Raw genomic sequence first — 25,179 nt, 5'->3', positions numbered from 1 at the left:
CGATTATACTAAAGGTTTTCAATTTAGTCTTCAATAATGGAATTCTCAAGAAACTTAAAATAGAAACATCATCCAACCTTTTTATGCCCATTGATGGTTTAATCATCAGATTTAATTCATGCAACCATTTCACAATTTTTCAAACAATGCAAGAAGCAGGCTTGAATATACCTTCATATTTGGCTGAGTTTCTTGATAGGCCCAATTCTCAAAGTATTAAATGGAGAACTAATTGAGCAATTATATGAATCTGATTTTTTTTTTCTTTTTCGAATAGAATATCATTTGCTCTTAACGCTGTTTTGATCGATGTACGCGGTACGTTGAACTTGCAGGGAACGAGATCAGAAGAAAGGACCAACGCATCAAGTAATTGGCTCTGCATGGAAGAAGATAAAGATAAGGTACTGTTGAACTTTTTGCAACTAGCAACGTCGTTGGAAATCCAGGAGTGAATCTTTTTATTTTTCGTTCATTGTCTAGTTTTTTTAAGAAGAAACTAAGAGCATGTATTAATTATTAACAGTCAGAAATGACATCGATCTCAAACTTGGTTTGTGGATTCGAAATTTAAGCATGCACTTGCAATTGCTATTAGCATTTTATTAATATTATTGTTAATACTTTTATGAGGATACAACGTACGAAGGGAAACCTAGCCTCGTTTGTTTTTAGAGATGAAATGAGATTTTTTGAGATATGTGTGAATAATATTGAGATATGTTGAATATAGATGAGATAAGATGATATAAAATAAAATTGTTTGTTTATGGTTGCAGCGATTTTCTGGGTTATTAGCGGCAAATTTAAGCGCCGCAAAAGTCTGTTTTTCTTGTAGTGTTTTCTTTTTCATGGGTTGTGTTGCTTTTTTTTTTTTTCCAACATTTCAGAGTTTTCCTGCCATTGGGACCCACTAATGTTTACCACTAGGACCCACTCATAAAAGTTATTTGCTATCGAAAGATGAACACAAGAGAAAGAAATGATAGGCTCCACTGGCTGATTTTTCTGTGAATAGTATAGTTGATAAATAGTGATAAAATAATAAGAGATGAAATGAGATGAGATAAAAAATAGGTGTTTGTTTTTAGAGAGTATCTGAAAACATCGGCATGCGTACGGGCGCAAGATGCATGCAAGTTCACACGCAAATGCTCTAAATCGAAAGATTTGGTCGCTTAAAGATCTTCTTTTAATGTGTATGTGAACCCTTCTTTGATTTTAACCATATATCATGCAGTACTATTGTTGGCACCTATATTATTGAAAATGCATGCAAGCAAAGTCGACCACTTCATGAGATATTATATAATATTTAATGGGAATGAAATAGCGTAGTTCACTAATAAACAAATATATGGCCTTTACAATAATGTCGTCATATATTACAGTACATTAATATTATATAATTGAGCTTTACAAGAAAGCAAAGCCCATCTCTTCGAATATTCGATCTCCATATATACTAGAATGTGGTTTGTCCAAAATCTTGGTCTTAGTTTAATGACGTTCACAGATCTTTCTACTTACAAATTAGCGTACGCGTGGAGATCGATGATCATCAAAACGTACATTTTTTTTATATCGGTTTATAAATATAGTTTTTCTAATACTTACTATAATATTAACGTGGAGACGAAGAAGTATTTAGGAAATCCTAATTTCGTTATATAGTACTTGAAGATATCTTAATTACCTTTGTAGAAAAATATTGTTCTTTATTATGAATTTTATTATTTCCAGTCACACCACGCGAATATGATATATTTTAAATAACTTATAATTATTTCAATATTTAACCAATAAAAAAAATTCAAAATATGCTACATCAATGCATGGCATATATAATTACTAATGATACAATTAATTTAAGATAAAAAAAATTACATATAAATTTCACTGAACCGCCGTCTACGTTAATTTTCTTTTTGCATAGAAGGTACGACGTAAGATCACTCGCCTTAGAGCATTAGCATTGAATTGGCCATCTTATTCTTTAAATTTTGACTAATATGTAGCTTTTTCACTTTTAGCTAATCATCCAAAACTTGAAATCTACATTGGATTAATCGTCACTCTCTCTATAATAATAAAATATTATTATTTTTATTATTTATATTTTTTAATTAATTTTTATTTTATTTTCATAATCTTTAATAACCTCAAACAAATCATATTCATTTTTATTTTCACAATCTAACAATCTATAATATAATAATCTCATATGTATATAAATGGTAAAATCTCATATGAATAAAAATCTCATATCTATAATATAATAATCTAAAAAAATACTTTTAAACTTGCTATAGTTTTTTTCATATTTGAAAATAAGAATGGATTTACTGTAGTTTATAGTTTGGATGAAAACAATTTAACTAATTTAATGTGGAGCAAATATAGATGATATTTGCTAAATTTAAAGATAAAAAGGTATTTGGCTAATCCAAAACCAATGCTCTTAATCTTCATGATCTTATTTTTTTTTTATTTTTTATTTATATAATGGATGAACCATTCCTTCATGTATGATTATTAAACATTACATAGCTGATTTCGTTGATCTAGCTAGCTAGACATGCATTAATCCACAAAACTCATGATAAAGTCCATGTAATTAATTTGACCCAAATCGTTTCTATATATGCCAAGTGTCATGTCGTGACGTTTTGTAGACTAGTCTAGATGGTTGACGTTTCCCAATCAAACACGTAAAGGTTTGGTGAGAACTGATTTAAGAAATCTGTGACGGGGTTGGAATTTCCTTTTAGGGGGCTGCAGTTAGAGTTCCCCAAATCCCAAGCTCGATCTAAACGACCAAAATTTCTCTGAAAATAACCTCTCCCTTATCCATATATTATTGAAGAAAAGAAGTGAAGAGAATATGATAATCACATGTATTATTGAGAAAAAAAGAAGGAGAAGAAAAGAGGGCTTCCTCAATCATTCTCCCGGCCAGTTTCAGTACTATACGTCTTTGATCTCTTTCTTTAAAGTCATAACGTATAAATCCTAGAGCATGAGAACATGATAATCACATGTATTGAGAAAAAAAGAAAGAAGAAGAGACGGCTTCCTCAATCATTGATCTCCCGGTCACTTTCAGTACATTTTTGACCTCTTATTTCTTTAAAGTACAAATTCTAAAAAATCTAAATGCCCAAAATTTTTCTGAAAACAACCTCTCCCTTTTCCATATATTGTTGAAGAAAAGAAGTGTAGAGAACATGATAATCACATGTATTGAGAAAAAAAGAAAGAAGAAGAGACGGCTTCCTCAATCATTGATCTCCCGGTCACTTTCAGTACATTTTTGACCTCTTATTTCTTTAAAGTACAAATTCTAAAAAATCTAAATGCCCAAAATTTTTCTGAAAACAACCTCTCCCTTTTCCATATATTGTTGAAGAAAAGAAGTGTAGAGAACATCATGCATGACAAGTGCATGCATGCAGCCAGTATGCCCGGCCAGCGTACGTCAAATGTAACAGATGAGCGTATGAAATTAAACAGCCATGAATTTTTCATGTTTATTTTTATTTTTTCAAGATTCTGACAGATAAGTTTCTAAAAAGCAAATTATTTTTAATTTTTTAATAATTTAATATTACATTAAAAAATTATAAATTTATTGATAGTTATGAATTTTATCAATAGTATATGATTTTAGAATTCACAGTAATTAAAATAAAATTATAACACAAAAGAAACGATCCTAAATGTTAATTAGTTATATGCAGGTAATTGGAATGGTTACATGCAGGTAATTTCCTGACCAGCCATATTTTCAATTTCAAACATCGATCTTAAATATCCATAAATAAGTAATTAGTGTTTATTTGGGATTGGCCCAAATCAACATTAAATCAAATGAATTAACCATTCCATCAACTGATTTAATTGGTCGATTTGGTTGCGTTTTCAATATCTGCCAGCATTAGTTATAGCTTATAAATGTTAATTAAATAGACTTGCCAAGTCTAGTTGATCTTACAGTGCCGAGAAAAAAACATGCGCATATATAGACCGGTTCAGTACTGCAGACACCCCCTAGGTCTATAAATAGACATGTTTCCAGGCAACATATCTCACCTCTCACCCAAGCAATTAAGAATACACAACCTAAAAGCTAGTGCTAGAGACATCCTCAAACATGCAGATCATCATGAAAGCTAAGTACCTGATCGTCACTGTGGCCCTGTTGGCTTTGGCTTGCTCTCTCGCCTCTGCCTGTGACCCTAGTCCTCTACAGGACTTTTGTGTTGCGGTCAAGGATCCCGCTTCTGCTTGTACGTTAACATTATCCTTACTATTGTTATCATTACATTCTGTAGTAGAAATCATTTCAAGCATCAACATGGATGGTTTATCTCATGTTATGAATCCATAGATTAATGTAACTATATAGTACTTTCGATTTCTGCATCATATGTTTATGTTATTTCCCATTGTTATGGGAAGTGTCTCTCCCATTTGTGATGATGATACACTACTTTTCTTGTTGCAGTATTTGTGAATGGAAAGTTCTGCAAGGATCCAAAACTTGTCTCAGCTAATGACTTCTTCTTTTCGGGACTAAACGTTCCCAGAAACACTTCAAATCCTCTCGGGTCGAACATCACTATTGTGAATGTGGACAATCTAGCAGGACTTAACACCCTAGGCATATCCTTGGCTCGCCTTGACTTTGCTCCATATGGTCTGAATCCTCCCCACACCCACCCACGCGGCACTGAATTTCTCATAGTCTTACAGGGTACTCTGTACGCTGGGTTTGTCACGTCCAACGAAGATGGTAACCGCCTCTTCACCAAAATACTATACCCAGGAGATGTCATTGTATTCCCAATTGGTCTCATTCACTTCCAGTTGAATGTGGGAAAGACTAACGCAATTGCCTTTGCTGGTTTTAACAGCCAGAATGAAGGGCGCATCGACATTGCAAATGCAGTCTTCGGATCTGACCCAAAAATCAATCTCGATGTTCTCACCAAGGCCTTCCAGGTGGACAAGAAATTGGTTGAGTACCTTCAGAAGCAGTTATGGTTTACCAACAGTTAGAGAAATGTTTGGAACAACCATAATGATCCATTGCATGCATGGTTCGAATAAATTAAGATTTCCTATGTTTTGTTGTAACGTCATAAAATTAAAATTACAATGAAATAAGATGGTATTTAATTTATGCACTATCCTCTCTCTCTCTTTTTTTTTGTTCTTTTTGGGTAGCAGCGCATATATAAAAATATATATATATATATATGTGAAAATTATAGAGTATTTTGCTTTCCAGACATGATCGATTCCATATTCTTACTTCTTATATAGCGACATTCTTCTCATGGAATTACAAAGAAAAATATGTTCGAATAGAATAATTATTGTAAGCTCGAAGACTAGTTAAAGATCGAATGGGTTGAACAGTTACACGTCCATGGTCCTAGAGACCACATATCCTTATATATGTGCACAAAAATTAACATTGTCATCACCCTCTCTGCTAAATTACTTGGGCGTACGTGTTTCCGGAGACCGGAGTAGTCGGACCAGGAGTAGTACTCCACGAGAAACCCAACCACATGCATTTTGGGTTGTTTTACTTGTAGAGGTTTTTTTTTAGCCATCGCTTCTTCAACTTTGCTTGCAGTCCTTCTGAGTGCTTTTCCGGCTCTATCAAAACGTTTAAATCAGAGTTTGAAAATATGTGGATTAGTCAAAGGCCTCCAGGATCTATCTACTATCATGTTTACGTATGGATAACCTCGTACTCCCGAGTCCCAAGCCCCATCTCTAAAGGGTTACTTTTAATCGACAAAAAATGCTACTGTTTTAATTCGTTTAACTAAAATATGATGAATTCAATGCATTGAACATCTTTTCAGTCTTTTGCAACCAATGTATAGAGTATCACAATCACTATTCCTTTAAATTCAGCATATAATTCTCATGATTTTTTTAGGTACAGTATCGACCAAAACTTTGAGCAACTGCTGAAATGATACAAAATCCCTATCTGATGCAAGAGGATCTAAGTCAGATGATGCTGAGTTGTCAGACTGCACTTTGACTGCGCTGAATTACCTAGAGGTGGCAGATTAGCGCAAAGAGGACAAGAAATCGTGATCTTTCCTTGATTGAGGCAGTTTTGGGCACCTCTCGGTATTTTGGCCATAACTTTGACTACGGGTATCAGAATCGCGCATATGACCCCAATTCAGAAAGCTCTTTTCGGCGCACATGTTGTGGGCACCAGCTACTCTCGCTGTGCATCATTTTGGAAGTCAGATTCCACTGTTTTCCCCTTCAATTTCCTATTTTTAGTCATTTGTTTCTTTTTATGGTAATATTTCATTTACTGTTTTGGAAGTGATTCTAAACTCGATTTGGGCCAGATTTTTGGCAGATTACTTCTGTATTTACATATTTAATATTTTGGCATGATTATTGAGATTTTGTTATTTTTGGTAAAATTCGAATACAATTGATTTTTAGCTATTATAATCAGCTTGTGGGTTGATTTGGTCACTCTTGAATATTGATAATTAAATTGAACATCAGATACCGGTTTTCTCTGTATTTTTGGGCTGTTCTCTTGTTTTATTTCCTGTGAATTATCTGTTGAAACTAGCATGCAGAATAATCGCTATTCTGTCCAGCGTCACTATCAAAAGGGAATGCAGAGCTACAATATAATGTGTGGTTACTTCACAGTTCACACATTCCCAGGAAGAACAAATGAATTAGTAATGCTAGATATATGCATGAGCTGTGCAAGCGCCGCATGATTTTTTTACTTGACACATTCATAACGATTTGATCGCTGGTTGGCAAGTGGGCCTCTATATGCCAGTAGGGATGTTGTGCATACTGAAATAAAAATAAAGGATGCTTGGATCAATGGATCATGGGATGAGAATTATCTTGTTGAGCTAATCAGGATTGATAAAACAGAGGAAGCTATGCACGAAATAGTGGCTGGGAAGACTGGAGTAGATATTACCATCTAGAAACCGGTAGGAACTAGAGTGTTTACGTCGGCCTCGGCGTGGGAAGTAATTCGTGTAAAAGGTATTGAGCATCTGGGCATGGATTGGATTTGGTACCACCTCCTCCCAAAGAAGGTATCCGTGTGTATGTGGAAAGCTCGTTTTAATGGGCTGTCCTTTGACTCTCAGGTGCAAGCTCTAGGAATCCCATTGGCCTCTCGGTGTGACTGCTGCTCTCAAGGCCATTCTGAAAATTTAAATAATGTATTACGTAATGGGAGTCTAACTGCAGAAGTATGGAAGATTGCTGCCATTGCACTGGGAATTAATTATGTTGCTGGTATGTCATGGTGGGCGACAGTTCTGTAGTGGTTTAGTTTAGCAAAGAAATCAAGCCATAAGGGCACTTTGCTTGGCATCATCCTGTCCATTATCACTTGCCGTCTTTGGTTGGGATGATACAAGGCTCGGATGGAAAATAAAATAGAGTCGGCGTCGGAGGTTTGGATGGTAGTTAAAATGTGGCTAAGGAAGACTTCATCTCTCCTGGTGAAACAATGGCCTCTTTCGGTTAGAGACGAGGATATTCTTCGGGCTCTTGAAGTTCCTTGTGTTGATCGTGTTCAGCCTAGACCGAGACTTGTTTATTGGGCAAAACCAGCTAAAGGATGGGTCAAACTGAATGTTAGGGAGTTGTCGTGGAAACCTGGAGAGGTATGGTGGTGGAGGCATCATTCGTGATCATCGAGGTACTTTCAAAGGGGCCTTTTCCTCTTTCTTTGGGCAGGGTACGAACAATGAGGCTAAATTGTGGACGTTAATTGATGGTATATCTTTGTGTAAAGAGTTGGGTTTCAATCAGATTATTATTGAGAGTGATTCCAGTTTGGTTGTTTCTTGGTTGCTTAGTTACAAGTGCATGGTTTGGTACTTATGAGATTATTGGAATGATCTCTTGGTCTTATTGAGGGATGTGCATTTCACCATTGAACATTAATTTCGGGAAGGGAATAATGTGGCGGATTTTCTCGCTCTTCAGGGAGAGGAAGGTCACAATTATATTTTGTTGATTTTGTTTATTTGCCTTGTAAATTGAAAGGTATGGTTCGGTTGGATACGGTTGATCTACCACATGTTATATTGTAACTTGGTTTTTGTAAGCTTGTTAGGTTTGATTTTGCTTTGTTGGGTTTGTTTTTATTTATAGTGTAGTTTTGATTTTCTTGTGCGTAAGGTTTTCCTCCGTCCTGAGTGAGGACTTTCTTAATAAAGTGCCGGCGATGCCGCCCTCCTTTTTGGCCAAAAAAAAAAAATAAAAAAATAAAAAAAACGAGGAATACTAGATATACACACCACAACACAATTTGTATTTTGTGACAAAAGAAAACGTCACAAAAAATTGCCAAACCATCACGAAAGATATTTGGTGACGGTTTGAAACCGTTACCACGACTGTCACCTAATGTGCATCACAGAAAATAATTGGTGCTGGTTTACTGTTCAACCGTCACTAAAAATATTTTTAGTGACGGTTGGAAGTGTTCCGTTTGGTAGGACGTTCAAACGTTCCCTTTTTTGTGACGGTTGAGAACTGTCACAGAAAGTATCGTTCGGATGTCCAATTGAACGTTCAAACGAAAACCAGACCGATTGCATTCGAATGAGAGAAGTTGACGTTCGTTGATTATAGTTCAAACGTATCATATTTACGTTCGAACGTTTATGCGTCCGAACTTTAATTAATAAACGTTCGAATTTACATTCGAACGTTAACAGACCAATGTTCAAACTTAACGGTTTAACGTTCGGACGTTATTTCGAATGTAAACGAATGAGCGTTCTAATGCAAGTGGTACGTTTGGAGGTTTGTTTGAACGTTAATCGTTTACGCATTCGAACGTTTTGTTCGTTTGAGGGTCAGTACGTTCGAACGTAGAGGCCTACGTTCGAATGTTACTATACATATTTATGTATTCATATTCAAACAATGTGAACCAACGTTCGAACATTTTTTACTTTACATTCTAACGTACAGATCAGAAATACTAATTTCATAAAATTTAAAAACATACTAATTGTATCATAATACATACCATCAATTTACAACTAACAATGCCTTATAAAATTTTAAAATGAGATATTAAAACTTGCCACCACTACTGATAAAATTTATTTCCTATTTTTTCCTCACCCACCGCGATTCTGTTGCAATGACATAACACGCTCAATTTGCTCCATCATCTCCCGTTGCACTTGCTCTTTGATTTCACTGCGTATTCTTTCCTCCTAGTTTCTCTGTTGGTCGTGCAAACGAGTCTCTAAATGAGACTGTCGTTCTAAGAGAGACTCTAACTCTTGCTGTCTCGACCTCATATACTCATTCTCACGCCGTGCAGCTTCTAAATCTTTGGTAAGATTATTAATTTATGAAATCGATGAGGTTGAGAAGGATGAACATCTATGCTTGATAGATCGTTCCAAACCTCTTGCCATACTAGATTGCGGCCCGAGCACTTGCGTGAATATGTCTATGTCACTAGGAGAGGATTCCCCAGAAGTTAACTGCATCTTCATCATTTTTTCCGGCAATTTGAAAGGTAATGATCGTAAATAAGTAACGTATTAAAAGAAATAGAAATAAAAAATAAATTATTCAAATGTTACATAATTTATTTAACAAAATTAACACTACTTACATAATTATCCGCAATAACAGGATCCATCCACTCACTATGCTCATTAGTGTGAGCAGCAACATAGACATGAATGAGGGAAAAGTTTTCAGGATCATCACGTTTCTAACAAAGCGACATTAGCAATTTTAAAAAGATAATGTTAGTACTCAAATAAAAGAATATAAAAAAATAAATGAATTCTATAATTTTTTAATTACTATTTTTTCAGCAAGATGGTGGAATGACCTTGAACTGGCACGATGGTGGACAGTCCGAGCGGATCTATTCTGTGTATTTGTAGAACTCAAGTGCTACAAAATATATTAAGAATGTTAATTGTAATATGTATACATATAATATATAGAACGAATATGAATGTAAATAATTAAAAGATATAAATGTAAAATACCCGATAATCTGGAGATACGAAAAGATCACAACACTTTCTCCAATCATCTAACTTCATCTGCTGGAAAGGAGACTGCACAGCCTCTTCCAACGTCTCAAACTTCTTGAAGTGGTCATGACATCGTCCCTTGTGACGTCGGAATAGTGTAGCTTTCAACTTATTCACGGTTCTCAAATCCTCGTTTCGGCCAAAGTCTAGGTCGAATTCATCCTAACAAGTGAATCAGGTCAAAAATATGATATACTAATCTAGGTGAAAAAAATATACTCTCAAAGTAAACTCACCAGCACACGACTTCGAATGTGCTCCTTAATCTCATTCGGAACATCTCGCCATGAGCGCACATAAAATGAAGCGTAAGCTCGAACTATTGTGCCAATATAGGAGGAAAGCGCTGCTGCACTATCATCCACTCCTCTAGTGGAATTATCAGGAATTGTGATCTTCAGTTTTCCGTGCCTTCTATTTTTCTCAAGAGAGATGCCACGTATACAGCCACGACCACGACGTGCAGATACATCAACTACATGATAATAAATAGTATAATTATAGTTATATAGTTATTGAGACAAAATCTTTAACTATATAATTAATTATGAACTACAATATTTTCTTACTGGTAGGTGTCGACTGACTGTTGTTCTCTTGCATGTTAACTTGATCTTCAGTAACGGATTCCTCGAGTGGGGAGTCTTCAATGGGTTCGGGACTTGGACTTGGCGGAGACACATTTATTCGTTGTCTTTTTGGCGGCATTCTTGAAAATAATTAATGATATCAAAGAAAATTAATTAGAAGAAATTATGAAAATTCAAGATATTTTATAGTCACTTATATGAATAAAATATTTAGTATTTTTATATTTTATTCTTTGGATGTATTTTCCATGCTTTTTTCAGAATCTCCCTGAATAACATCTTCATCATCATCATGTACGTCTTCTTCATCGTCCTTATCTACCTCCTGGCCAGATTCTGATTCGTCTTCATCTTCTGACTCTTCTTCTTCTTCCTCCTCACTTACTTGAATTGAATGATCATTTAATACAGACGAGTCGAGATGGACGGGTGGGACATCATCTCTACACAAGGGGAGAAACTCGAGTGCACCGAGGTCAACAAACAAGTTAATACCCTCTCCATCTTCCTGATATGCCTCTACAATAGGAGTGTCATCTTCATCTCCACTATTCTCGTAATCTGCACTCGTTCCTGCTTCATTTATATTTCGAGGGATAAATTTCTGTACGACTCGCCAAGTTATCTCTCCACTATCTTCATCAGCACTTTTCATTGGATCAATCAAGTAATAGACTTGAGTAGCTTGACAAGCCAATACGAACGGATCATCTTCGTACCATTTAGATGCAGTATTGACACTCGTAAAGTGATTATTCCTATGTATTGAACCCGACCACCGCTTAGATCCCACCAATCACATTTAAAGACATATGTTACAGACCCACGAACGGATCATCTTCTTACGCCACGCGTATATGGTACATAATCCTTTCCAAGTCTATCGCCTAGACGCATCCAATTTTTGTCCATTTCTAAAAACATCTATCTATTAATAACACGTACATTGAAAATTCACATGCATGTCATGCTCCAATTCTCATTGCTTTTTTGATAAGGTAGTTGGTCCTATGCCATTCGAGATTATATTCTTCATATTGCACAAATCTCGTCACTCTACTACTTTTCACATTAGTAGAAATTTCGGCAGCACCTCCCCATAGTTCTCCAAGTATAAATGTTCAAATAGAGGGATTGTGACCCTTCGAACAGTATACTCGAGGAACAATAGAGGAAGACACCAAAACTTCATAATAAATGTGGAAAGTAGGAGTAACAAAAATGTGTAATACAGATAATATAATCCCAAACTGTCCACACTGGACAATTCAGGAATTAGTGGACACATAAATGTACACTAATTCTCAAACGGGTCTAAGGTTATTTATGCAATGTCACACCATATCTATAAAAAGACACTACAAACAATATGTCCATGTTGTTTGAATTAACAATGTTACCTTCTAGTAGTGTTATAATGTTAAACTAGAGAGAGATGGAAGATTATGTGAACAAGTTTCATGTCTTATACACAACGAGGGAGAATGATTTTGAAAAAATGTTTAAATTTTAATTTAATTACTTAACCGTCACAAACTGTCCAACCTTGACAACTCTCAAGGCTGGAGAGACTTTGACAGTCAATCAATTAAACTAAAATTCCAACATTTCTTTAAGATCATACTTCCTTGTTGTCTACAAGACACGGAATTTGTTCACATGTTCTTTCATCTCTCTCTAGTTTAACAATATAACACAATACGAAGGTGAAACTGCTATACTTATAAAAAAAATAAAAATTAATAGTTATGGAATCCAAACTTTAGATTTTTCAACAGGCAACAAAGTTTTTTATAGTGATTTTGGATTGGTTGGAGCTATCCTATATGAAATATTAATTTTTTGATCTCGGATGCATCGCAATTATAATTTAATTGTTATTATATATATTAGGACATTGTTAATTGATATCTATGTAATTTTAATTCTTATTATATAATTGTTATTATAATTATTATATATAGTTTCTTCAAAGGTTATTATATAATTTTACTTATTATCATTCCTAAAGTATAATTTTATTTGTTATACTTAATTTCAAATGTTATTATATAATTTTAATTATTATCATTCCTAAAGTATAATTTTAATTGTTATACTTAATTTCAAAGGTTATAATATAATTTTAATTATTATCATTCCTAAAGTATCATTTTAATTGTTATACTTAATTTCAAATGTTATTATATAATTTTAATTGAGTGAGATATTTATATTTAATAAGTAATTATTAATTATAGTTATTGTATGTATATATTATACTTTATATATAGTTAAGTTATATACTTTTTTTTTCTTTATTTTTAAAAGCAAGTTTTATACTATAGTTATAATTTGAATAATAATCATATTCTAACTAAATGAGTATGAATATATTATATATACTTATTAAATGTTAAATATTAAGTCTCATATTAAATGTATATTAAATGTTTTTAATCTTTACTTAAATTAAGATCGTAAACTTATAATTTTCTTGTTAAAGAACAAATTCAAAAAATATATATATATTATATCAAAAATTCACATAAATACTAAAAACTAAACACAATATATTTTTAACCATAGAAACATATTCAATAAAAATTCACAAACAATAATAACAATATTTCAAATCCAATCACAACAACAACAATATTCCCACAACAATATTTCTACACATATTAATTCATCAATGAACACCATAAACTCACAAACTATTCACAAAATTCACAAACAATAATCACAATTATTTTAAGAGTAAGCATAAAATCACAACAACATGTATTAACATATTGCTAAATTTGAGAAATATAACTAGCACTCACAAATTCAAAAAAACCAAAAAATATTATATCAAGATTTTCACATAAATTCAAAACCTAAAGACAATATATTTCTAATTAACCATGTAAACATATTCAAACAAAATTCACAAATAATAATCACAATATTTCAAATCCATATCACAACATATTCACAATAATATTTATACACATATTAATTCATCAATGAATACTATAAACTCACAAACTATACAAATAATAATCACAATATTTCAAGAGTAAGCATAAAATGTATAAACATATTGCTAAAGTTTAGAAATATACCTAGCACTTACAATATTCTGTTACAAATCAAAAACTTCCAACTTGCCAAAACAACCAATCATTCAAAAAAATACAACACTAACTTATTAGAAATATATATAACAAAAACACAAGACAAATATCATAAAATTCAAGAAAATACAAAAGAAAAATAAATTTTCCTTACCAAAACTCAACTCAACTCTCACTCTAACACTCTCTCACTCTAATTGTCTCTCTCTCTCTCTAATCTGGCCACGTCCCTCTCTCACTCTAACTCTCGCTCTCTCTAACTAACGTCCCTCTCTCACTCAACTCTCTCTCACTCTAACCCTCTCTCTCTCTAACGCACGAAGATCGGCCCTCTCTCACTTCTCTCTCTGTTGCACGCACGGGAGAAGCAGAACCGAGCCGCTGCCTCCTGTGCGTGTATTCATTAAGTTTGAAAATTATTAGATAGAACATTCGAACATTTAAGTTGTACATTCGAACGTTATATTATCCCGCCCAATTTTTAGATAACGTTTGAACGTTAAAAAAAGAGGATAAATTTTCTGCGAAGAACGTTCGGACGTTTTCTATAAACGTTCGAACGTATCTTCCTATGATAGCGCCCAAAATCTAACGGGAAAATTCCCGCAGTTTTATTTTCATGTTCGAAAGTTAAGAAATTTGGCATTCGAACATCTATAAATTTCTAGTGATTTTCATCAACTAACGTTCGAACGTAAAATTTCAACATCTGAACATTCAGATCATCACAAAGATACCTAAATCGAGCAGGAAATTTTCCACACTTTTATTGTCATGTTCGAACGTTAAGAAATTTACGTTCGAACGTACTCTTTTAACGTCCGAAAGTTTTAGCTCATCACAGAGGTGTGTAAATCAAGCGGGAAATTTCTCGTATTTTTCTTCTAGTGTTCGAACGTATTATAATTTTACATTCGAACATGAAAATGAACTCTCATATATCTCCATTAACGTTCGAACGTGAAATTGAAACGTTTGAACATGTAATGATCATCACATATATGAAACAATCCAGCGAGAATACATTATTAAAGTTCGAACGTTAAAAAATCATGTTCAAACGTCAATTTTATTCAATAGTTAGTATTCCTTAATATAATAGTTATATATATGTATTTTGTTTTAGATACTCATAATATTTCTCTTCAATATAATTTTTTTTTTAAAAGTTGAAAAAAATACTAACTTCTTGTCACTAATTTCTTCTTTCACATAACTTGGTTGTTCGAGATATTCTTTGTTACTTATTAAATTCTTCTTTACTCAAAGTGTGTATTTGAGCATCATCTCCAATCATTGGTGAATATGTTGGAGAAAAAGATTCAGTTTTAGGATTATGAAAGGTGGATGCCAATGTGAGTAATCTGGACTAGTATACTATATATGTAGTATACTAGTCCAGATGAAAACATAATAATATAGTATATATATTATACCATATATATGAATCAATAATATATAATTAATAAAACGAACAACAAAACTTATATATATATATAATGCACTATATAATTACTATATAGTAATGATTTTTTTGAATCACATCATCTGAGGGTCCTAATTTGTATGACTTTCAACTTCATCCAAATATATGACTTTCAACTTCATCCAACCCAATCCCATAACGTTCATAAATATTCCCGACTTTCAACGACTATCAGCAGAGGCCCGTACGGCTGGGGCTAGCACTTAATGGACACCTATATCGATGTCTGAAGATACGTACGGCCCACTTCATAGCCACAAACGCAACAAATGAAGGTACGCAACTACAACGTGATCACCAAGCTAGCTAGCTAGTCAGTTCTCTATATATTTATTACTTGTAACACAATAATGGAGGATGTTTGAACATTACTTTGAAAACAAAAGGGATCAATCCTCCCACTAAAACTACCTTGCTATTTACTGATCCAATGGCCAGTCCCGTCTTTGATCTCCCTATATATGAAAAAAGTATTATACTTTATATATAGTTAAGTTATACACTTTTTTTTAAGACATATTTATACTATACTTATAATTTGAATAATAATCATATTCTAACTAAATTAGTATGAATATATTATATATACCTATTCCATGTTAAATATTAATTCTCATATTATCTGTATATTAAATGTTTTTAATCTTTACTTAAATTAAGATCCTAAACTTATAATTTTCTTATTAAACATATTTAATAAAAATTTAAAAACAATAATCACAATATTTTAAATCCATATCACAACAACAACAATATTCTCACAACAATATTTCTACATATATTAATTCATCAATGAACACCATAAACTCACAAACTATTCACAAAATTCACAAATAATAATCATAATTATTTCAACAGTAAGCATAAAATCACAACAGCATATATAAACATATTGCTAAACTTTAGAAATATAACTAGCACTCACAAATTCAAAAAAACCAATTAATCTAATTGTTATTCATTAGGGAGAGTAATTTGATTCCAATCAATCTATTTAGGAATTTGTACACTAGAATTTTGAGTACTAGATTGTAATAATAAAGTATATCATTTTGGGCTAGTAATAAGAACTTGTGGTTCTAATATTGTTTTCATTAGTTTATAATGGATCATATATATATATATATATATAATATTATATAATATTAGATATATAATGTACTAAATATATAGTACAATATATATATAATATACTATATAATACATTATATATATAATACACAGTATATATATATATACACTATAATATACTATCTATATTATAGTATAATATTATATATAGTATGCTATATATAACATTATAATATATAACATATATTAATAATATAATATATTATAGTCAATATTTTGGAAAATAAATCGAAAAATGTTTGAACATACTAAGAACTATGTTCGAACGTTTCGTGTATATAAGGCCAAATCAGAACGGCGAAACGTCATTTTCACCGTTATCTAACTTCGTTCCGTTTGCACGCTGCCACTCCTCTATCCCCGCCACCATCAAACTCCGCCACAACCGTCACTAAAAGGTAGACATTCATCTTTTAATCAAATAACATGTATTTTATTTGAATTTCGGGTTGAATTTTGTTTAAAACGGGCCAAGTGGTAGCCTGATTTTCAACTTCATTTTCCGGCCACCACGGCTTGCCATTGGCCAAATAGTCACCGTAGAAAAGTTTCTTGAAGTGTATACTTCATTTCTACGGTGACATTTTGACATTTAGAAGCTTGTAGATTATTTTTGAGATTTCAATAATGGCTGAGTCGACTCAGCCATTCTGTGTCATAACGTTCGAACGTTTCACCAAAGACGTTCGAACATACGACGTTTCAATTGCATAGTCGTTAAGGCTTCTACGTTCGAACGTGTATTGCTTTACATTCGGACGTTATTTTTCATAAAATTTACGTCAAAACATTTAATTATAACGTTCGAACGTACTACTTTTTAACTTTATTTATGCTTCAACGTTCGGACGTGCATCCTTTATGTTCGCACGTAAAACACATACGTGCGAACGTATAACATAAACGTCCGAACGTAGGTCATTTAAATTTATTTGCAGCTTACGTTCGAACGTTTCACATACACGTTCGAATATACGACGTTTCAATTACATAGCCGTTAAGGCTTATACGTTCGAACGTGTATTGTTTTACATTCGGACATTATTTTCGTAAAATTTACGTCCAAACGTTTAATTATAACGTCCGAACGTACAACTTTTTAACTTTATTTATGCTTCAACGTTTGGACGTGCATCCTTTACATTTGAACGTATAACATAAACGTCCGAATGTACGTCAGCCAAAATTTATTTACTGCTTACGTATGAACGTGTATGTTATACGTTCGCATATATGTGTTTTACTTGCGAACGTAAAGGATACACGTCTGAACATTTTATCTTAACGTTTGAACGTTTCTTTTAATATGTTGGAACGTTAATGCAGAGCAGCTTAAAATTAGTACAAAAAATGCATCAATGTAAATAACTTTTTTTCCTTTTATATTTTCAGGATATGACTCATCATCTGCATACTAGAAAATGAAGGAGGGAATGAGTCACTCAGGACACTGCTCGTATCGGGGCTCACACTGTTATGGTAGAGCGAGAAGTCCTGATTAATGAGTTTGACGAACTCATATGGGAGCAGACGAATCTGAGAGATGTTTTCCTCAGTAGAGGCTGGGGAAATATCTGCACATTGAGGGAGAAGGTATACCCCTCAATGGTTCATGAGTTCTATATGGGGATGTGTGACATGCCTCAGGACGCATCCTCTCACACCGTGACTGTACGCGGTGTTTCCATTGATATATCACCAGATTTCATCGGCGAGCACCTCGGGATTCGTCGAGGAGTTGAGACATTTGCACAAGCTACACCCCATGAGGATGTAGGCACTTCTGCATCATCTACTGGCCGCCATTTTAGCCAGTATCAGCCAGAGATACAGACCGGTCAGAGGCCGAGGATACTGGCCTTGAGGCTCGGGATGATGATCGAGACGAGGATTTCTACATCCTCACCGGGAGGGACCGCATGCAGATCGAGAGGAAGAACACCTTCAACCAGAACCATCTACTACTTTTCTTCCGCATGTCGCACCTTATTGTTGCGACTAACGTAGATCCTGTGGCACATAAAACAACATTTAGTCGGCTTCGGGCATAATTTTTGATACGAGTGGCACGTGGAGATCCCATAGATTTGCCACTGCATATCTTTGAGAGGATCCGTTGCGAGGCGAGCATCATCTCCACGGATAATCTCCCATACGGTGTTCTGATCAGCCAGCTATTACTTGCACGAGGAGTGCCAACCCAGCTAGAGGAGCAAATCAAAGTTCAGAAGAGCCCCCTCTACATGACCACGCATCGACGTAGCATTGGACATTTGAGGGGACGCCAGCCACCCCCTGTTGAGGATTTAGTTCCTCCGACGTAGCCTGAGCCTGGTCATGTGAGGAGTAGTAGTCAGCAGCCACTGAGTACATCTACGGGAGATGAGCGGCCTGCTTGGGTTGATGCAGTGATCTCACATCTGACTGCGCATGATCGATTGATCGCTCGTGGCTACAAAGGCGTCTGTAGCCGAGATCACCCATCGTGTAGGTAACCCCAACGACAAGGTTGATACCTTGACTGGGGAGGTACGGAGTTTGAATTTTGCGAACAATGCTATCATCTGAGTGTTGTTTACGAAATTCGATCATATTTTGTATTTTACTTTTAATATATGTAAAGAAAAATATTATTTAATATTTCTATGGGTTTTTAATTTCAATTATCAATCTTCTTTAATATTATATTTTCCAACTTTAATAATAAATCACTGCACTTCAAATATATATAAACATAAATATATATTTATATATTACAAATTGTGTATATATTAATATATACAAGTCAATTTTTTAGACTTGTTCACAAATTATACACTATAAAAATCACATAATTTTTAAATTAGAGTCATATTTAATTTAAATTTACAATTAACGTTCGAACATTAGTAATTAACGGTCGAACGTTGACGCAAAACATTTCACGTTCGAACCTTGGTGCCAAATGTTCAAACTTATATGTGACATTCTAACGTAAATTTCCTATACGTAGGAACGTTAAGAAAATCTCATCTGTCTTTAGTTATGATTTTCAGAAATCGTCACAGAAAAGACTTTTTAGTGACAGTTTGGGGACTGTCACAATTTCTCAACCGTCACTAAAGAGTAATTGTGTTATAGTGACAATCATAAAATATGCAAACGCAACGCACATGAACGCCTGTAGGAATACTGCTTTTGCCATTAATCAAGCTAAGGCAGTTTGAGCCTAACAACCTATTTTCAATTTTTTATGTTGCGGATGATAGGCCGTAAAGGGAAGAAATAAAATATAGATTATGATGATCATTACTGATGTTGGACTTTTGCAACTAGCGTACGTACGCCATTTTAAACCCACCATGCCGTTCTCCTTTATTATATATGAACATTTACTTATTAATTATTTAATAATTGGTAATATATTCACGATTTTTCTAGAAGAGAGCGAGGGCAGGTATCAAGAAAAGTTAGAATAAGTCATATATATATATATATATATATATATATATTAGTAATAGAGCAACGTCCGAGGGACGTTTGCCTAGTTCAGATTTTTTATAAAAATTATATGATCTTTTACGAAAGGAAAATGATTAATAAATTATCTAATAAATTTTAGCAGTGATTTAATGTGCAAAACACGTTGGGCACATTTGTCTAATACTCAAAAGATATTTACATCCTCACAAAAAGGGATACAAAGGAATAAAAAAGAAGGATAAAAAAGGTCCAATACAACACACAACTTTTATACGGATGAATAAGAATTTAAAGTGTAGCGGCTCGATAAAGGATAAAACATTCAACCTGCAGAAGAGAAAAAGTAGAAAAAGTATAAAAATAATTTATTGACACATTGGCAAAATATAAAGGATAAAAATAATAAACCTAAAATATCTTACCACTCGATAAAGATGTGAAAAGCATGTTTGACTTAAAATCACCGTTTCCAAAACTGCAGTAGTGATTTAACAGTAGTGATTTAACAATTCCTATCAATATCCATCTAGATCCTCCTACAACGATGTATACAGTACTTTCAGATATTGAATTTGACCAACCCTGAATGCATGAGTTCTACTATTATTCTTACCATGTGCATGAGATTAATTTAATTCAATTTATTAGTAAAAGAAAATTAACAAACTTTGTAAGGATATCTAATTTGACCGTCCATAACAAAAAAGGTATAATTAAAAGCAAGCAACTTAGTTAGCAGAAATACTTTTTGTCTCCCCTTTATTTCCATTCTCTGATTGAAAAGGAATTGAAGGACTACAAAAGGTCTGAATACACCCAAATATATCAACAATCGAGATATACAGTAAACATAATGCATTTCATGGGCTCTCATGTGTGAATGAAGTCGTAGCAAGATCCTTTCTAACCATGTACATGTTTATGGGAATTTCAGATCAAAGAATGCTCCTTCTCATACTGTGAATCAACTTTATTCTTGAGGAAAAGTACTCGTAATCATCCCCAAGACAATCAGAAAAAAAAGATGAATAAGATGTACTGCTTCTAAACTATCAAAATCTCATATTCTATTCCAAAAGAAATTTATGCCATAACAATTGTGAAGATAACAAAAAATTAAAGAAAATATCTTGCATGAGAAATTCTAAAAGGTAATACTTAATGGATAATGTGAAAAACTACAAAACTGACTAAAAGATAAGAAAATGTAGACATACAACCTGCAGACTGACGGATAAAGATGTGAAAAACCTTAAAAAAAAAGCGTACAACAAAAAAGCATAAAAGTGGTGGACTGACATAACTGTCAAACCTAAAGGAGAAAAATAATAAACTCAAAATAATCTAATACTCAATGGATAATGTGGAAAACTGTAAAACTGACTAAAGGATAAGAAAAGTATGAAAGTGGTGGACTGACATAACTGTCAAAACTTAAAGGAGAAAAATAATAAACTTAAAATAACCTAATACTCAATGGATAATGTGAAAAACTGCAAAACTGACTAAAAGGTAAGAAAAAGTAGACATGCAACCTGCAAACTGACGGATAAAGATGTGAAAAACTGCAAAGGATAAGAAAAAGTAGACATACAACCTGCAGACTGACCTTCTGAATCATACAACCTGCAGAGCAGAAAAAAATCTTTGTTCGTACACACAATAGCACAAAAGACATGAACCTGCTTTCTCAGTAAACAGGCACAAGCAAATTGGACGACAGAAAAGCAAGAGCAGAAAGATATTTAACAAGTCCCTTTCAAATGCATAAACTCCAGTTGGGTTCCATGCATTTTTATCAAAGGTAAAGTCCCTACTGATTTTTGGGTAACAGCTCTACGTATTAAAGATGTGAAAGCTCAATGATAAAGACGTGAAAAACTGGAAACTAACTAAAATAAGTGCTCCCAAAGCTGCTGTAAATGGCCCTACTGGTTTTTGGGTAACAGTTCTACGTATTAAAGATGTGAAAGCTAAATCAGGTAGTAAATATGTGAAAGCAAGTTGTTATGCCTTAAGGATGTAAAAGGTCAAAGCAGATGTATTTCATCATATAAACGCATGGGAAAAAAAAGAAGGTTTTGCTAGTATCAAAATCCACATTTAAGCATGGAAATATTTTCTTATGATAATGTCATGCAGACAAAGAAAGTAGCTACCAGAGCAAGGGTCTATTTAACTTTCAATTGCTGAAATTTATTTATAAAAGAAAAGAAAAGAAAGGAAATGAAACAAAAGAGCTAAACACAAGAAGTTCTTCTCTTTTTTCAATTAACTGAAGCACCCATGGAAATGCACGTGACCTCATGCATCATCCATCCTTATGCAGGTTGGAAGTGCCACTCAACACAAAAATAGAAAACATAAATAAAATGTAAAAAGCATTTGATCATAAGTATCTCAGCCAGATTTGCCTTAAAACATATAAATTAAAGTAATACCATGCAAATCACTTTCTTTACCAACGGAAGTTGAAGTTCATGAGTGGCAAATCCATGTTCCAATATTCATATATATCTCCTAGTTCTATCAAAGAAGCTGATCATTTTAATCTCTTTCTCTGTGTGTGCGTGTTTTCTGAACCAAACCCATCTTTAGGCAAGAGATTGTGGGCACTTACCACATCTACCCCTAACTTAAGATTGCTCATCATGACGAATAGTCGGGTGGGGGTTGTTGGAGAGAGAGAGAACTACTGGCAAGACGGTTGATAGTTACTGGTACCTGCAAAGGAGATAACTATAAATATGCATGAAAGTACCAGTGAAACATCACATCTAATTTAAAGTGGTATAATCAATATACATATGAAATAAAACATCCAACTCTAAGAGCAATAGATGTTCTTGCAAACTGAATAATAAAACAGAAAGTGATGAAGCACTTCAAAATTGCAATTAAAGATGTGGACAACCTTTCTACATGTGACCTTCCGAAGGTCCTCAAATTTCATGCATCTTACATCCAATGGAAATCTCTCAGAAAGTTCATTAAACAGAGATGGCCACGCCCAAGAATCATATTTCAGAAAACTAAATCAAATGTCAGCAGAATGAATTGAGCAACATTCCTTGCAATGAATTGAAGTTAGATTGTTTGGCTACAACAACCAACCAAAAGACTTGGCAAGAGGCTTTAAATCAAGAAACATGCAGCAAAATGAGAGGAAAATACTTAAAAGAAATCATGCAAATATACAATAAACATGATATATCATTGTCTGCCATCAAATTGACCCTGCAAAAGACAATTTGAAACAAATTCTACAAAACTCAACTAAGCCCTGAATTCAACTTACTATGGCCAATTACAACCTATAAGCCACATCTTTTTCTTATAAGTTCCGCTTGTCACATTTGGCCTCTCTTTCACCCTTTACTCCCTTAAGGTAGGCCAAAAATGATGTGGCAAAAAGAAAACAATGGATGCCTTAATCTTTGAAAATGTTGGTTATTAAGCGGAGTTCTCATAAATAGTTCAATCAAAATTATTCTTAATCTAATAAAAGAGCTGGAAGAAATACCAATGTAGGCAACTTCGGACATACACCAGAGCTTGCAAACACAAATTTCACATTCCCTAATAAAAAAATCAAGAGCATGTTTGCATATAACAATATTTTGAGAAATTAGAAAACTTTTTGAGGTGTTTTCAGTTATGTGCCTGTGAAAGTGGTGGAGTCTATTGAAAAGATGTTTGGAAAGGAAAATGATAGAGATTAGTGTTTTTAGTGTTTGCAAAAAATGAAGGGGTCCACTTTAAGTATAAAAGTTCTGTGAGTATTTTTTGGGTTTTTGTAAATGCGATTATTAATTTTTGGAGTTTTTATGAGAATAGTGGGGTCCAATAATAATCACATGAAAACTTTTTTGGAGAGATGAAAAAGTATTTTTGGGTATAAACACGATTGTGTTGAAACTTGAAAGTTGAAGGAAAATGATTCTTTTTTGATTGGTAAACATAGACCAAGCTACATTGCCAAACTTAAGGATTATCAACTTCTACTCAACATCAAATCATGAAAAAAGATCATCCCTAGGTCAAATATCTGGTCTCCAAACACAAAAAAAAAAAAAATAGAATTGTTACATGAAGAAAGCCAAACCCAGTTCCTTTTTCTTTATTTTTGCAGACATTGTCTATTATAATTGGTTAGAAAGGACATAAGTAGCTAAAAAAATAACCACCACCAACCAACTCAGTTATATCTAATAGAGGCAAAACAGAAACAATATTTTCAAAAACCAAATCACATAAACCACAATCTCACCTCCTTGAAATGAGCAGAACAGGAGGAAAAAGACAAACATGAAAAGGACAAGCTCTAAAGCACTCTAAAACTTCTCTGGTTCTACTTTTTTTTATCGGATTTTATAAATTACAAGTAGTAGAAAATTACACAGAAAACCGAAATAAAAAAATGAAATAAAAAAATCCACACGAAACGGGAAAAAAAATAAAATCAAAACATTCTTCAGATTCCAAAAAATGGTCCATACCGACGAACAAAAATCCAACAAGCAGATTCACATCCAAAAAAAATGGAGAACAAATACCTAACAAGCAAAAAAATGAAATAAAAAAATCCACACGAAACGGAAAAAAAAAAAAAAAAACCATCCTTCAAATTCACATCCCACAGAGTGAAAAGAAATAGAATCAACAAAAACCATACCCACACAGCACTGACACAAAAACGAAGATGAATCGCGGTGGTTTGGGAACCCACGCGTTTCCTTTAAACCGCGCATCGGCGCAACGGGCCGCTCCGATTGGCTCTGAATCCAGTCGACCACAAGATCGGCAGATGAGGCTTCTCCCGGTGGTGTGCGTGTTGGACGATGGTCACCGGAGGAGCTCGAAATGGCTACCCCCTTTATTCGGCCAAAAACCTGAAAAAAAAAACAAAAAAACAAAAAAACTCAACAAAACCACCGAAGACGAAGGGACGGCGGGGAGAGCGAGGAGAGGAAGAGGAAGAGGAAGAGGAAGAAGAAGCCGAAACTCCCCTTCCTCCAGCTGGATTCGAACGAGCGAGTCTCTAGAGAGAGAGGGTCCGGTTTCTGTCGAGAGAAGCTTCGGTTTCTGTCGGGAGAGTATGGTTTAATCGAGATAGTATTAAACGGAGACTTAACGGAAATTACTGTAGCTCCGTTAAAACAAGAATTTCCGTTAAACTCCGTTAAATAGCTACTTATATATATAGATATATAGACTAGGTCGGGATAACGTGCAAAGCACGTTTGCCTAGTTCAGTGAAATATCGATATTTATAAAATGTTAGTTTAGAA

The 25,179-nt window shown here is 33.8% G+C and overlaps 1 protein-coding gene across 1 annotated transcript; it reads left to right on the top strand.

Annotated features, from left to right (window-relative positions):
* The first annotated feature begins 4,072 nt into the window (after positions 1-4,072).
* Positions 4,073-5,192, top strand: LOC109008991 (germin-like protein subfamily 1 member 13). Its single transcript, XM_018989314.2, has 2 exons — positions 4,073-4,289; positions 4,508-5,192. Exons 1-2 carry the CDS (start codon positions 4,154-4,156, stop codon positions 5,059-5,061), a joined length of 690 nt encoding a protein of 229 aa, XP_018844859.2. The 5' UTR covers positions 4,073-4,153; the 3' UTR covers positions 5,062-5,192.
* Positions 5,193-25,179: the final 19,987 nt, after the last annotated feature.

The sequence above is a fragment of the Juglans regia genome, chromosome 16, assembly GCF_001411555.2.
Source record: "Juglans regia cultivar Chandler chromosome 16, Walnut 2.0, whole genome shotgun sequence".
NCBI lineage: Eukaryota > Viridiplantae > Streptophyta > Magnoliopsida > Fagales > Juglandaceae > Juglans > Juglans regia.
The sequence above is the reverse complement of the archived record's forward strand: the minus strand, read 5'-3'. Positions and strand labels throughout refer to the sequence as shown.

What these genes read in the sequence shown, in the direction of transcription:
- LOC109008991 (XM_018989314.2), top strand. Translation starts at nt 4,154, where the DNA reads ATGCAGATCATCATGAAAGCTAAGTACCTGATCGTCACTGTGGCCCTG. An exon ending in CAAGGATCCCGCTTCTGCTT is followed by an intron (nt 4,290 to 4,507) that starts GTACGTTAACAT and finishes TTCTTGTTGCAG; the next exon opens with TATTTGTGAATGGAAAGTTC.